Source organism: Prionailurus viverrinus, chromosome B4, assembly GCF_022837055.1.
Source record: "Prionailurus viverrinus isolate Anna chromosome B4, UM_Priviv_1.0, whole genome shotgun sequence".
Classification (NCBI taxonomy): Eukaryota; Metazoa; Chordata; class Mammalia; order Carnivora; family Felidae; genus Prionailurus; species Prionailurus viverrinus.
Window position 1 is genome coordinate 99,783,593 of NC_062567.1, and position 15,532 is coordinate 99,799,124.

A 15,532-nucleotide genomic window follows, 5' to 3' on the forward strand; every position below is an offset into this window, starting at 1 on the left:
TACTTGTTATCATGAATAACAGCATGATTTTGCATGCTGCCCTTTTTCAACACTGAATGCTCTATATCTGTCTTGTCTCTACCAGCTGCCTTCTCGCTCTTCCCTTGTCAGCATTTTGTGAAAGAAGAGATTCAGTAACAATGTGTGCCCAATATTGTGTAGGTTTTATATTCACTTTGGATTTGAAGCAGGCCTCCATATTTCACCACCGAAATGCTCAATCAACCCTCCAATTACCGATTCTCTCCAAAATTGAACTTAATCTATTCTAACATGGAAAACTTGGAAATGCATTCCTTTAGGTATGCTGTTATTATTTTCATCTTTGCAGCTGTAAACTTTCTAGTAAAGCTACATTTTCCCTCTTCTGTCTACTTCTAGCCTGGAAAATTCTGATTTTAAGCTCGCATTCTAAAAGTCTCTCTCGTATTTCAGTTTGGCTTTTAATTTTACTCCATTTAAGAATGCTTTGCTAGCATTCCTGCCTTTTTTTTTTTTAAACATAAAGCTTGCACACATTGTTTTGTTTTCAGGGATAGTTTTTCCCAGTGATTTTTGTCCTTGATCACAAAAGCCCCTGAGTGATTTCTACGAAAAAATATCCAGTAAACAAGCGGAATTCTATTAAGTCCTAACTCCTATTTTTATTCTATATTTCACCTTCTGTAATACAGGGTGACTTTTAGATGATTGAAATCAACACTCATATTTTATTCATGTTATCAGTACACTTTTATCTTAGGAAAAGTGTTAGTTCATCTGTAACGTAATATCTAGTTATGAATTTGTAACAGTGTGCCCTCACTCTGAAATGTCTCCTTAGCCAGTTGGATATTAATTGAGATTCTAGATATTGATATTAACCATCTTATGGAAAAGCAATTGTATATTAACAGCGTGGAAGAAAAAAACATTTGGCTAAATACAAATTTTTGCCTAATTCATCATAGTTTATAACCAGACTGATGAAAAAAACTTGACATTGTAGTCATCAATGATCTTGACTTGTACTACAGGGAACACTGCAAATCTTCCTGTATCTGTTGTTTTACAGTGAGGTTGAGATGATTTCTGCTTAACATTTAAAAGTCATGGTAATATGGTATCTTGAGACTGGAAGTCATTTAACACTTTCAAAGAAGTTGGGTACATTCAGCCCAAGTAGTTTAGATCACTTTTCAGTTTTCTTTTAGTATGTCATAAATATTAAATTTTGATCAATAAGTTTGGGAAAAAAGGCCTGAAGATCTTTGAATTGCCTATAGAATGACTTTATTTTGATGAAATTCTGAATATGAAATAAAAAGGCAATTTAGCTCCATATACTGCTGTCAGTAAGCCAGCATGCTGGCTCATGATGCAAATAAGCAAGTATTTACAGATCGCGCTTCTCAATGCAAACTAACACACTGAACTCCTTGAACTCCTTCTCTGAAGATCTGACATGCACACTGTGCTATATTCAGCAGTCTTATTACTGAGCCAGCCACTCAGATGGAAATGTCATTAAAGCCAACTCTTGGCCAAAATGAAAGTTTACAAATATCCACAGGTAATGAATTTTATCAAAGTCCTATTTTTCACAATGATGTTTACTTACATGTAGGATGGTGACTTGATGGTATTTTATAGGAAACCTGTTCGTAAGTTCACTTTCTTAAAGCGGTATGATCTGGGTTTGTCAAGATGAAAGAAGACATGAAAAAAGTTCATCAACGTATCGCTAACTCTATCACACCTTGACTTGATGGAGAAACCAAAAACAATCCATTGCTTATGAAGAGACCAAAGCAAAGGAGGAAAGCAGCAGTGAAAGAAAAGGAACCCACCAAGAACCACTTGGAGACTATGCTACATAATGAACATAATAGGCTATCTGCCTCTCAAATATCCTTTCCAAACATTTGACTCCCTGGATTTACTTACTAGGTGCTCCCAAGCAGATCAAGGTGTAGTTGGTCACTGTCCCCTCATGCAAACTTTGATTAATCATGGGCACATGAGAAAATAGAATGTTTAATTTGAATACCATATACAAAATTAGAAACCTACCTTAACCTTTCAAATCTTCTAAATTAGATCAAACCAATCACCAAAACCAATTTTCTCCTATTTTAAATCCATTTGTTTGTATGTACCTAGCACCATAGGATGTAGGGCAATCATCTTCATTTCAATTCATACAATGTGGGGAAGATACAGCCCTATTCTAAATAGGAGAAAATGTAATGAGTGTCTCTTAAACTTATTGATAACCATAAACTAGGGGGTCAAAGGCACACACAGGTAAAGGGTTTTAAGGGTCAAGCTTGCACAGCATAGTAAAAACGCTAACCAATAGAAAAAGTAAATTTTATTTTTGTTATTGTGGAAATCAGATTATAAAGTATTTGTATATCATAGCTTTTGGCTGCAAGCAACAACAAGCACAACACAAAATGGATTAAACCATAAGGAAAAGGTATTATCTCCCATTGCAAGAAGTTCCAAGGCATGGTGGTGGTAGCTTTAGCTAATATAGCAGCCCCACAGCATCATGAGGGTCTTGACTGCTGTCAACTTTTAGTATCATCATCTGTAAAGCACCAGCCTTCCACGCTGGATTCTCCCATGAACACATGACTGCAAGCACTTCCAAGTACCACACACAAACACAACCACCACCAGCAGAAAAGAGATTGCTTTCTGTGTATATATGTTTAAGAGTTAGAAAATTTTCCTCAGAAATCACCCAACAGACTTCCTTTCCTATCACAATAGCCTTAACTGGATCACATGCCCTTCCTTGACTAAGCCAACCACAGGCAAAAACAATGAGATTACCATGATTATATATGTATGTATATATAGAGAGAGAGAGTAGGGGGGGACTAATAAAGTTCACCCATGAGTAGAGATAAGGAGCTGAAAAAAATAGGGCTTGTCTTAAATCAGAAAGACTGATTAGGTGAGCAATTGACACATGATTTTATTATTTCGTAAAATGTGTGTATTGTTCATTCAGGTTTCACGTGCCCAAGTTAATTTGTTGGCACACAACAGAAGACAGAATTTAGGAAGAAGAATAAGCCAAATCATCACTTTCTATACTTCATATCTGATATATACACATAGACATACATACATATATCTAGCATATAAACTTAGTCTTCGGGCCCCACTATAATCAGATAAGTTAAATCTCAATCATCTTCTATCTGGTGGTATCTTCTCTGTGTAGCCTCCTAGAATTATTTCTACTACAGCATGTAACACATTGGATTCTAACCATCTGTATGCATCCCCAAGCATACAGATGGCGAATGAACTACTTGAAATTTATCCAAAGCACCTAGCATCATCATGTCAGACACATTGCAGTCATCCAATATATTCATTCATTCAACATCTATCTATTCATTTATTAGTCAGGCAGAATTCCATAGACCCTGGAGCTAGCCTGTTTCACTCTAAATCCTTGCTCCAGCGCTTACTAGCTGTGCAACCTTTGGCATGTTTTCTCATCTATAATAGATAATAATATTGCCTGACTCACGGGGTTTATTTTGTGAGCATTAAATGAGCTTCTATGTTTAAAGCTCGTATAAAAATGTCTGGCTAATACTATGGGCTTATAAAGGGTTATTCTTTTTATTTATTAATACACTATTTCTAACTGTAGACTGCAGAATTTTTCATCATATTTACCACAATCTGAACTGTGGTATGGATCGATTTTAAAGCTTTGCTTCACTGTGTGACAAAACAATGACAGTTTGAGCACAGTTTGATAAAAGAGGGCTTTGAGTTGCAAGCTTAGATTTTCTCTCAAGCGCCTGCAGCTCAGAAACAGCAAGTGTTCAGAGCTGAGTTTCAGCAAAGCAATGAAAGATGGGAATTCCAAATTATCTATCTGTAGCTTCTATAGAAAACATTTTGGGAGCCAATTGGCTTGATCCAGCTAAGCTGTATCTCTTCATTCACTGCCAAAAGCATCTAGCATCTTACTATACAAAAGTTAAAGAGAGATAACTTCAATTAATATTGTACACAATGAGCATTGTTGCTGAAAACTATCTTAAATTGAGCCATGAAAGATCAATTTCCTCTGTAGGTTTTCCCATCTACCATTGTAGCAAAAAAAAACTTAAGAGATTTTGACCCTTACTGTACAACTTCTAAAACATTGCAAAATACATTTGACATACTTATAATGCATTTTAAAGAAAATTTTGATAGCTTTTCTTCATTATGATTCTGACATGCTTAACAAAATCTTAGGAGGCCCCTTCCAGTCATCCAAGTTCTCAACTGAGGGGTGCTTTTTAAATAGATGGCTGCTTTTAAAACTACAACAATATTTTATTAATAGAGAAATGGGTACACAGTAAATAGATTAGAAAAACACTATTAAATTTGTGAATTCATTAAATGCTTTGACAATTCTGTCCTATCCCAATTTTCAAAATTTATTTCCCTACTGTAGGCGGGAAATTTTCAATTTTGTTTACGAGCCCTTGATTTTCTGTATCATTTTACAGTAATTCAGTACTTGGACTTTGAATTGGATATAATTTAGTTGTTTCCATTCTTTTCTTGTCTGTATTATAGGTCTGAAGGGGAAAACATCGCAGCAATAAATTTAATTTCCATTTGGCTCATGGATTTATTTTTATTTTAGTTAGTTCTTCTGAAATTCGTATTGCCTTCAATTGCTAAATATAATTGTGTTGATTGATCTTCCGGGAATGAGAAACTCAGTTTGTTAAAAATTTTATCAAGTTTATTGCTTTATAATACATTATTTGTAAATAATGCTAATGCTTTCTCTTTGTTCTGTAGGACATTTATATTTTATGTATTCTAAGAAACCATTAATTACAAGATGCGTCGTTATTTTATATACTACCAAGAAAAAATGCTACAAAGTAATGTCGAAAATAGTTTCATATCCCTTGAATTTTTATTTTGTACTTATCGAAAAATCATTCAGACTTAGGTTTTATTTTGTGTCACTTTTGTGCATACAAATGAGGAAATTAAAAGCACAATAGATTGCTTATTATGTTCCTAAATTTCTAAACCTGTTCTCAGGTTAGAGTTAATGATGCCCATCTCTTTTTGTGCACCATTTACCTTTGTGCTACCAGTAGTGTTGGCTAAAGCATTTCTTTAAATGCTGTTCCACTAATGCTTCCAGAATCTTCCAAGACACTTGACTCTCATTCTGCTAGTTTTAATTGTGTAAGGTTACAGTAGAAAGCTTTAAGACCACAACCAGGATTCAGATTCCTTCCTCAAATGTCCTTTAAATGATTTGTTGACTGGAACATCAGTGGGGATAACAAGCAGATTGGGAGTGCGCAAGCCTGGCCAATAGTGACATTAAGATGCCATAGATTATAAGGCAAATTCCCATTTCTGAGATGCAAAAATGTGAAAAAATACATTTAATTGAATGTTTTAAATACTCATCTGTAAGTTGGCCTCCACAGCATTTTTCTAGGCTTTAGATCACTCTGTATGATCGGTTCTATCACTCTCCGACATACATTTAATTAGGACTGCAGGGCAGACTTAGAAACAGAACTTACCGACTCTGGCTATAAATTTAAATATTCCCCAAACTACCAAGCCTAGTGAACTACACAGTAGGTTTTACTTCTGATGATGCCTTCCTGATCACAAGGTGAAGCTACTCTGATTATTATATTAGTTTTTATAGTATACTATGTGATAAACTCAGACCTGGAAACCAGGCCAAAGGAAGCAGGGTAACTGCACAAATGGCACTGAACAGTGGTCATGGTGTTTGGAAGCCTCGCTTCACCACTTATTAACTCTGTGACAATAAGCATGTTTCTTCTCTATTCCTCAGTTTTTTCCAGGTACTTCATAGCTGCAGTTCCTAAAGGAGACAATCTTATGTGCCTCACTCACTTTTTCATGCCAAATAGTGTCATTGGCCTTAGGCCAGCACCTAAGTGAGCTGCCCTTGAGTCAAGTGCTCATCCCTCCATAAATCCACTGTGGATATGGCAGAAGGGGTGGCCATGAATTCTACCTAGACTCTTGCCCATCATTAGAGTCTGTGAGCAGGACAGTTTCACGGAAAAGGAGCTATGAGTGGGTAAGGACTGGGGTTCATATCTTGAGTACATCTCCTACCCACCTCCCACTTCTGCGGGATCCAGGGTTAGATCTGTCTCTCCTCAGAGAAAACAAAGTTGAAAAAAGAAAAGAATGATTTTGAACAAGTTGGGCTAACTTGGAAATATACCTGAGTAGTAGTGACTTTTTTTTGACATAGAACATTATTTTTCACACAATCAAAACTAGAGTGAGATGGGAGAATAATCAAATTCTTATTACAACCAGTATCCTTCCACCTTTAAGGAAGATGGACCTTGAGGAATTGCTTTTGCCTGTCCTGGGGCAACAAGAATGGAAGAAGATGAACACCAAAAAATCTAGAAAACCAAATTATACTTTAAGAGAATTTACATTAAAAATATGAAAAAAGAAACTTGATAAATCAAAGTTTTCCAACATCTACTAAGAGTAGCTGGCCATTGAAAAAGTTTGATCTCTAGTTTTTAATACACATGTTTGCTATTCTACTGTTTTCAGCGCCTCACATCTGTACCTTTCTCTGCTTATTTCCTTGGGATCCAAATTTCCTAATTCCTGGTCCTACTTGTTACTTCTTATTCATGCTTTTCCATCTGCCGCTTGGCCATCAGGGTCATGTTTCTAGTTGTGTCACTATGTCAAGAAGATGACCGTGATTTGCAATTTGCCACTATTGGTATCAAGAGATACCGTAGCAGGGCATATTGGGTTTCCATAATGGCAGGAAAAGACAGCTAGAAGAAACCCAAGGGCTGCCTTGAGGTTGAGAATCGGGGTCTTATTCTCCTTTTCTCTGCCTTCATATAAAGCATAAGGTTCAGTAGATACTCATGACATACATCAAGTGCCTGGTACATGGTAAATGAGACCTAACAATAAGTTTTTGTTCTCCCCTTTGAAGGGAAGTAACTAAGAAGAAGAGAAAAGATAAGGAGAATAAGAGAGTTTTGATCAGAGAGAAGGAGAGAGAAAGAGAAATAGAGAAAGAAGGAAAACCAAAGGGCACTCAGTGGCTGCAGAGAAACAGGTTTACAAGAAGGGAGACAGAAGGCATATAGCACTTTGTACAGAGCCAGGAACTAGAGACTGTGGTGATGGTTCCTTGGGTATACATTTATTACCAAGTCCATTAAGTTTCATACATTAAATATGTACAGCCCTTTGCAGGTCAGTCATGCTTCAATCTCAATAAACCAGTAAGTCAATAAATAAGTAGATTCCTAGGAAACGCGGCTGGTGAGCGTTCAGTATTTCCTTCCTGCTTGCGCTCTTCCAAAGACATTTTCATTATAAAAATCTACACACCTTTTCAGTGTTCGTAGTGTGGTATTTTTAGGGTCGGGGAGAGATGCCGATTCTATACTCAAAGGCAGGCAGAGCCACTTATATTCAATGTGCAAAACTATTTATGAGAAATACTACCTGAGAACCACACTCTAAAGCAAAATCCTCCCTGTACCTCTTAGGAGGCTTTTGTGGCTAAATAGGTAAAATCTGGAGGCAACTAGATCTACTTTGGAAAGAAAAGAAGAAAAAGACCCAGGAGCCTGTACTTTTTTTATGGTTTATGAAGGTAGGTGGCCTGCTGTGCTTCCATTTGCTCCAAGGTCTGAAAACAACCTTTCATCTCTCGCCTTTTTACTGGGACTATCGCCAGAAGTCAGCTGTCATCGCCATGAGAGGGACTATATAACTTCCAGTTTCCCTCTTCCTTCCTTCAAGAGAAAGTATCTATTTAAACTAGAGAGAAGACATACCTTAAGCCTGACATTCAAACATCTGCAAACTTGTGGAAGATTTGTATAATGCTGCTAGACTTCACTTACTGCCTAAAAATCCTTGGGTGTGGAAAGAATTTAAATGAAACCTCGACATTAGTTCTCCCCCCCCCAAAAAAAAAATCTTGCAGAGTGGGTGCCATAGGTCCATAGGTCAGATTCCTAGGGAGCTGTTCTGGGTCTCATGTAGCTTGCTGGGGAATGCTTCCTGGGTAGGGAAACTGGGAACGCAGGTTTTGGGAAAAGCGAGTTTCTGAAAAACTGAGGTGCAGTCACCACAGGCTTTAGCTGATCCTATAGGGCCCTTCAGAGATAAAATTGAGGCAGGGGCCAGGCCTCTATACCAGCATCCACTCATCAATTGGATGTGGGCTGTCCCTGGGGAAGTGGGTTTAACCTTGGGCGTGGCAGCTCCCTCCAGTCAAGGGAAATCATTTAGGAGAGATCACTCAGCTCTGAGCTGTCTTTAGGCAGCACTCTCTGAAACTAAGGGCCTCATTTCTGAAAGGAAGGAAAAGATTCACATGGCATCCTCTTATGGTTCCCACCTACACCTACAGAAGGTCAAGGAAAATTCTGATGGAATAAAATCACTACATTCTGTCCTCCATCTCAAAAATGCACTCTAACATATTCCATGGTATCTGCTGGATTCTCTATGATAATTACTTCAATAGTTACTTTATTTTGGGGCATTTCTGCCTTTGAATGCTTTTTTTAAAGTAATATTTTCAGCATCTCTTTTACCTTTTTAAATTTTTTTTTAACATTTATCCATTTTTGAGAGTGAGAGAGACAGAGCATGAGCAGGGGAGGGGCAGAGAGAGAGGGAGACACAGAATCCAAAGCAGGCTCCAGGCTCTGAGCTGTTAGCACAGGTCCTGACACGGGGCTTGAACTCACGGACTGTGAGATCATGACCTGAGCTGAAGTAGCAAGCTTAAGCAACTGAGCCACCCAGGCGCCCCTCTTTTACCTTTTTCTCCTATTTGCTTTTTAACTTTGCATGTGATTATTATAAAATACAATACTTAAATGGAAATAGTGCTTCCTCCAAAAATCGTTATGTTTATGCAGTATGGTAGACAATCTCACTATATAATCTGATAAATCTGTATCAATTTATAGACCTAGAGATAGGCATAATTAAAGTCCTACTAAGAAGAATATAAGGGACAAAGGGAAGTTGTCATGGGAACCAAAAATCCTGATTTTCCTCATTTTGTACCATAAAAGTATTAACCTCTATGATACCTTAATATTTTTTCTACATTGTATTTTAACCACTGGTCACTTTGAATATTGTATTTGCTATATACATAGCTAAATCATCCCTTCCTACAATTTAGCTTTTTACATTACATTTTAAAATAGTTTTTTTTAAATCTGGCACTAGGAAGTTAAACTCTTCCTGCAAGAAGCAGTTTTTAAGAGCAAAATAGTGTTAAAGGTTTTTTTCTCTGTGTAATTTAAAATAATTCAGATTTCTAATATATTGACAATGTAAACATACAGGAGAAAAAATGATTCTACCACAAATTTAACATTTTAAATTTATCTTTCCAACCTCTTTGATACTGAGTTTTTTATTTTGAAAAATTGGACATATTTCATACAATGTTCAATAATTTGCTTTTTTTCATCTAACACTTACAATGTATTTCCAGGTTTGTAAATATTTACCGTGAAGATAATTTTAACAACTTTATTTAATGGATTACCATAATTTTAAGTCTCTCTTTACATAGTTTCTGCTCTGTAATGTGACAAATACGTTAAAATAAACATCTTTAAATTGTTTGTACACCCCAGATTAATTCTTTACTGTGAAATCCTAGAAAAAGAATGTGTACTTCTACAGCTCTAAATGTATTTTTCTAAATGTTTATTTTTGAGACAGAACACAAGTGGGAGAAGGGCAGAGAGAGAGAGAGAGAGAGAGAGAAAGAGAGAGAGAGAGAGACAGAACCCAAAGCAGGCTCCAAGCTGTCAGCACAGAGCACAATACTAAGCTCGAAATCACAATCAGTGAAGTCATGACCTGAGCCAAAGTCTAATCCTTAACCAACTGAGCCACCCAGGCGCTTAACACTTTTATAGCTTATTCTATGCTGTTAGTTTGGCCTCCATAAAGTATTTTTGTATTCTATGGGCTTTCCCAATTGCTCACTTTTCTGAACCCTCACCTTCATATCTACATATACCCACATTTAGAAATGAATATATATTAGCTTATTGTTATTTTAAGTCTTAGGTTTTTGACTATTTGTGAAATTAAATGCTTATCAGGAGGATTTGTATTCCTTTCTTTGAGAACTGCTTCCTCGTGACATTCGTACTGAACTTTCTCCTAGAGGGGAATTTATTTTTCTATCCAATATTATTTCTCTTGGCATATTTCAAGATGCCAAATTCCACTTTAACCAACTAAATGACTACACTCTAAAATTAAGTAACCCGTTTCCCATTGGCAAAAAAAAGGACTTGTGTTTTCCATTTACTGGTAAACCAGTTCAAAAGAAAATCATAAATATCTTTCCAGTACCAATTTAATTGTTTAGTACTATGTAAGTGTTACTATTAGAGTAGTCTAGTGGAAGGAACCTTGAATCAGGCTAAATCTTTGTAGGACAAATCACTTAACCTCTCCACATCCCAACTGTTTTCTGTAAAGTAAGACCAAATTGCTCTTCAGGGTGTAATGAGAATTGAGAATATTATACGAATGACAGTATTTTGGCACCCAGTAGGTCAGTAAGTGGCATCTTTAGTTTTCAATAGCCCCATTAGTTTTATTGTATCTTCAGATGTGCTTTGTTATAGTGGTAAAGTATAAGCTTTTTATTCCCATAAATATGAATTGAAGAGCCATGTAAATGCTCTAAGTTTTTCTATTTACAAACAGCATTATCTCTCAAAATATGAAGGAGTAAGAATATTAACAATCAGTCTCTTTGTCAGTATATTAGATCCTTAATTGCCCATTATATTTTTGTATTTTATGAAAGACTTTCATTTCACAGTTAAGAAAAAGGAGCATTGTCTATAGTCTTTTCTTGATTTAAAATAATTAGAAATAATAGAGATAGTATCATTGACAAATAACAGTTGCAAGTTTATAGCTTTTACCTTTTTTGATAAAAACACTTCTAAAGCATACCTCATATCTGAAAAGGATTGAAAATATTCATTGCTTCATTAAAAAAATATACTGAATATACTTCAAATCCAACTTCTATCAAACAAGTATTTTTTAAATAGTCTTTTAGATCATTCAACTCATATGTAGAGATGTTTTATATTCCATTATAAACTGGAGCAACATGAAAATATTCAACAACCTGAGTGGCAAAGGACCCAACCATCTGTGCACACAAAGGCTAGAAAGGAGTTTGGGGTGGCAGCTGATCAATCTAGATGACCAGCAACAATACTTCACTTCTAGAAGATGCAAAAATTGAACTGAAACCTAATTAGACAATATACCTTAATGATGGCACTGTTGTATGTAGGTATTTGCATTTACTGCAATAATTTCTTTTAAATTCTACAGTAAAACATGATTCTTCAAATATCCTCAACTATCCTATAGAGATAAGAAATAATGCATATCATATCTGGTAATTCTCACAGCAGAGGACCAAATTTAGTTTTTGAATACATACATACTAATATTTCATACATATGTATGTGTTTGTGTATATAATTCTAGTCTTAGCTGACTCACATGAAATATAAAAGTTTTGTTATTATCAATATCAGTAGTTTCACCTAAGTTATGCAAACCAGACTCCAAATTTTAGCAGGGAGACACATCCTAAGCTAAACACAATCAGAAAATCAAGAAAACCTTCTAGAAAGTGACTTTGAGTTGGAGAAAAAACTACAGTTTTCCACCATCTGGAAAATTCTGGATTGCCAAGTATTACTAGGGAGGGTAAGAGGGGAGACAGAAGGACCGATTGACTGATCTATTGATACAGTCCTAAGCTCATTGAATAGATTACCTCACTGCATACTCAAAAACCTTCTGTCTTTGGTAGGATTATTCTCACTTTACAAATGAAGAAACTAAGGAACGGAGAAGATGTAAGCCCCTATCTGTCTAACTCTACCCTTTCACGTTATATTAGTAGCTACTAGTGGAAAATTAAAAACTTTAAAAAAAATAACATTTGTAAAATGAAAACTGATTATCCGTGTGTATTTATGAGCCTCAGCCATCCCCTCCTTCCATGAAATCCAAAAATTTCTGGATTTTAAGATTATAATACATCCATACATCAGAGATTATTCTACTTACTGTTTATTTCCACTAAATACATAAGTATGCATAATTAATTCACAAAAGACTCTAAATCTATAAAAATCCTTTATCTCTTTTCTGGTTATTTCCATTTCTTTGCAAGAGGGACTTACAGGTCCATCAACTTTCCTGCTGAGACTATGAAGTTACTTTGCCCAGACATGTTTGTATTTATCTATTTCTGCCCCAAATCCTGTTCCGTTTCTTACCAGCACTGCCTGAAATCTTAAGTCATACAGTAAAATTCATTATTAAAGCCCAGAATATGTTTAGGTTGGAGAATAGGGCTTCAATCCTGCCTCTTTAGAACGCCTTCTGCACTGCACATGTACTAAAAAAAATCCAGGTAAGACAGGTTTCAGTTTCTTTACATTTCAGAAGGCAGATAAATTAAGAGGTCAAATGTCCAATCAGAATGCATTCAGCCAAGAAATAGAACCAGAACTGAGGTCTTCTGTATTCAAGGCTAAGAGGTTTTCACTGGCTACCTTTGGGACTAATTGTTTTTTTTTTTTTTTAATATTTTGGAGATAAACATTTAAAGTAATTGAATACATTAACTTAATAGAATAACTCAATAATCTAATCAAGATGAATCAACAGAAATGGTTTGACAGACAAGACATGTTTCATCATCATTTCCTTGATACATACAGTCAATCATGCCACATTTACAGTGGCTTCAAACATTTACCCAGCAAGACAACTGAATTATTGATCACAGTATTGTCTACAGTAAATGTCAAAAATAAATGACTGGGAGGAAAATGTACCATCAATAAATGAAATTCAAAAACTTCTCTAGGACACTCCTGATATCTTACAGTGTCCATGTTATACTAGTATTCTCTATAACCATTTTAAAAGTAACTAATATTTTGAATGCATGCTATCATTTATCAACATTTTGAAAATAAATATTTAATCTTTCTTTCCTTTTAGAAAATACAAAATGTTCAGAGTATAGAGCATATATGTTGTCAGCAACTGTTTCATACACAGTTCTGTAATGTACAGGTTAGAAGTTAAATCCGCACAATAAATAACTGGCAGTATAAACAACTAGTAGATTTGACAGCTCACATAGTATTGTTGGGACAGTGTTTTCAGTAAGTACGTCTGGTCTTACCTTCTAGGAAAGACTCTCCACCGTGGTTCCATAAATACTTTATGAACCAACATAAAGTAATATGCTAATGATAGACTATTTACCCAGGGAGCAGGTACACTCTCTAATGTGTTTCATCTCTGGTGCACCTTTGATGTGGGATCAGTTAAGCCATTTTGAATTGTTCTTTGTTTTATTTATTTATTTATTTTGCTTCCCTCCCCTCTTAGATTCACCTGAACCTAAAATGGTGAGCGAGAGTCACCATGAGGCCCTGGCAGCCCCGCCAGTCACCACTGTTGCGACTGTCCTACCACATAATGCCACAGAGCCAGCCAGTCCTGGGGAAGGAAAGGAAGATGCCTTTTCGAAGCTAAAGGAGAAGTTTATGAATGAGTTGCATAAAATTCCACGTAAGTACTATATATGGTTGGTAGAGTAAAAATAAATGCTTAAAAAATGATCTTATGCACGGGGTGGGGGGTGGGGGTGCCGGGGGACAGAACTCCTCTTAACTTACATTTGATTTTTGTTAATTGTTGGCAGGGTAGCATTCCAATAATAAAATGGAGTATTAGAAATGGAATATTTTTAAGTCTTTAAATATACTTTATACATGAAAGCCCAGTTTATAAAACATTTCTACCTTGTGTTTCATGCAGGTGGGGTCTTTTTTAAATGTCTATTATTCTCTAGAATATTAATGTTTATGAGTTGTACTGTATATATTTTTAACTTGTATTTATGAAATTATTCCATTATAAAGATTATTCCTAAACAATGGCTAAAATGGACTTTCCAATATTGCAAGCTTGATTTCCTTTAATTTACTAATATATCAAAATCTTCTGCATGGTTTTTAAATGTTTCTTTGTTCTCATCAGGAAAACCTAAACAAAAAACAATAACCTGTAGTTAAGCTTATTTGTATGAGTGCAGTGCTAAGTTCAAAACCAGTGGTGTTTATATCTGAAACAGGTTTTTTTCTTCAGATGTGAACATTTATCATGAACTAGACATTTTTTTCAGATGCTGGGAAAACAGATTTTCCCACAAAGCTTATTCTAGTGAGGAAAAGAATAAATCCATCTAGATGCAAATATAGAAAGTCATGTGGTCATAAATAAGAGAAACTGAAGAAGAGTAGGTGGGATATGGAAGGGCATAGACGGTAAAACATTATTTTTTAGGATGAGCTGGGCTGGTTTCTTTTGTAAGGAACCCTGGAAGAAGTGGGGGGGGGGGGAGTTATAAAATGTAGGAATTCTGGACAAAGGCCCTTAGGCAAAAATCTGCCTGAAACAGCAAGGAGGAGCCTAGTGAGCCTTACATAGAGTGAATAAGGTGGAGGTGGGCAGAAGGGGAACTCAGATTGTAGCACAGGCCGTATCATGTGAGCCTTGTCAATTATTCTATGTAACTTGAATCTCCTATAAGTGAAACAAAATGCCTCTGGAGGGTTTTGAGGAGAAGTGTCCCAGGATCTGACTCAAGTTTTTTAAAGATCATTCTAGCTACTGTGTTGAAAATGGGCTCTAGAAAGACAAGGACACAAGATAAACAGGATGTTGCAATAATTCAGGTGAGAGATTTTATCAATCCCTAAGAAAATTATTCTATAAGGACAATGAGAAACCAAGTGAAAAAAAAACTACAAGGAATCAACTTCTTATCCATCAGTGGCTAATAATTTAATGATCTGTCTACTGTTAACAAATTCAAGTTCATCCGAGAGACGCTCTCGGCATAGTTGCCAGTAATTACCATTCTCAACAGGAAGATCCATACCCTAGTGGAGGTGGAGATGGCCCAATAGATGAAGCCCTAGGATGAGAACCACAAGTTCTCTTTCCTGCTCTGCTACAAAGCTGATGGCTGATCCTGATACAACTTCAAGGTCGTAACTACAAGACACAAACCAAAATGCATGTATCATGGGGGCAAACTCTCACTTGAATATTTTACCAAAATGATTGTTTTAAGAGAGATGAGTTAGCAGAAATGAATAACATCAAATAAAATGCATACTCTGCCTGGTCTTGAACACCACCATCTCCTTCTTCAGAAGAGTAAACAATATGAGTGGTATGGCAATGTTATTAACTATAGGATTGGATGTTCCCCATGTAGCCAAAAAACTCATTCTCTCCTCTCTTTTAGGCTTTGCCTAAATGTCATCCTCTTAGTGAAGGACTTTCTCAACCATTCTACTTAAAATGATAACCCATT

The 15,532-nt window shown here is 35.9% G+C and overlaps 1 protein-coding gene across 1 annotated transcript in view; it reads left to right on the forward strand.

Moving 5' to 3' along the window:
* The window catches only part of SYT1 (synaptotagmin 1), a 555,677-nt gene that overhangs the window by 333,026 nt on the left and 207,119 nt on the right, over window positions 1–15,532 (forward strand). Inside the window, exon 4 of the mRNA XM_047865729.1 lies at window positions 13,534–13,716. Coding sequence (XP_047721685.1) covers window positions 13,551–13,716 — 166 coding nt within the window. The 5' untranslated portion in view covers window positions 13,534–13,550. The remainder of the gene's footprint in view (window positions 1–13,533; window positions 13,717–15,532) is intronic.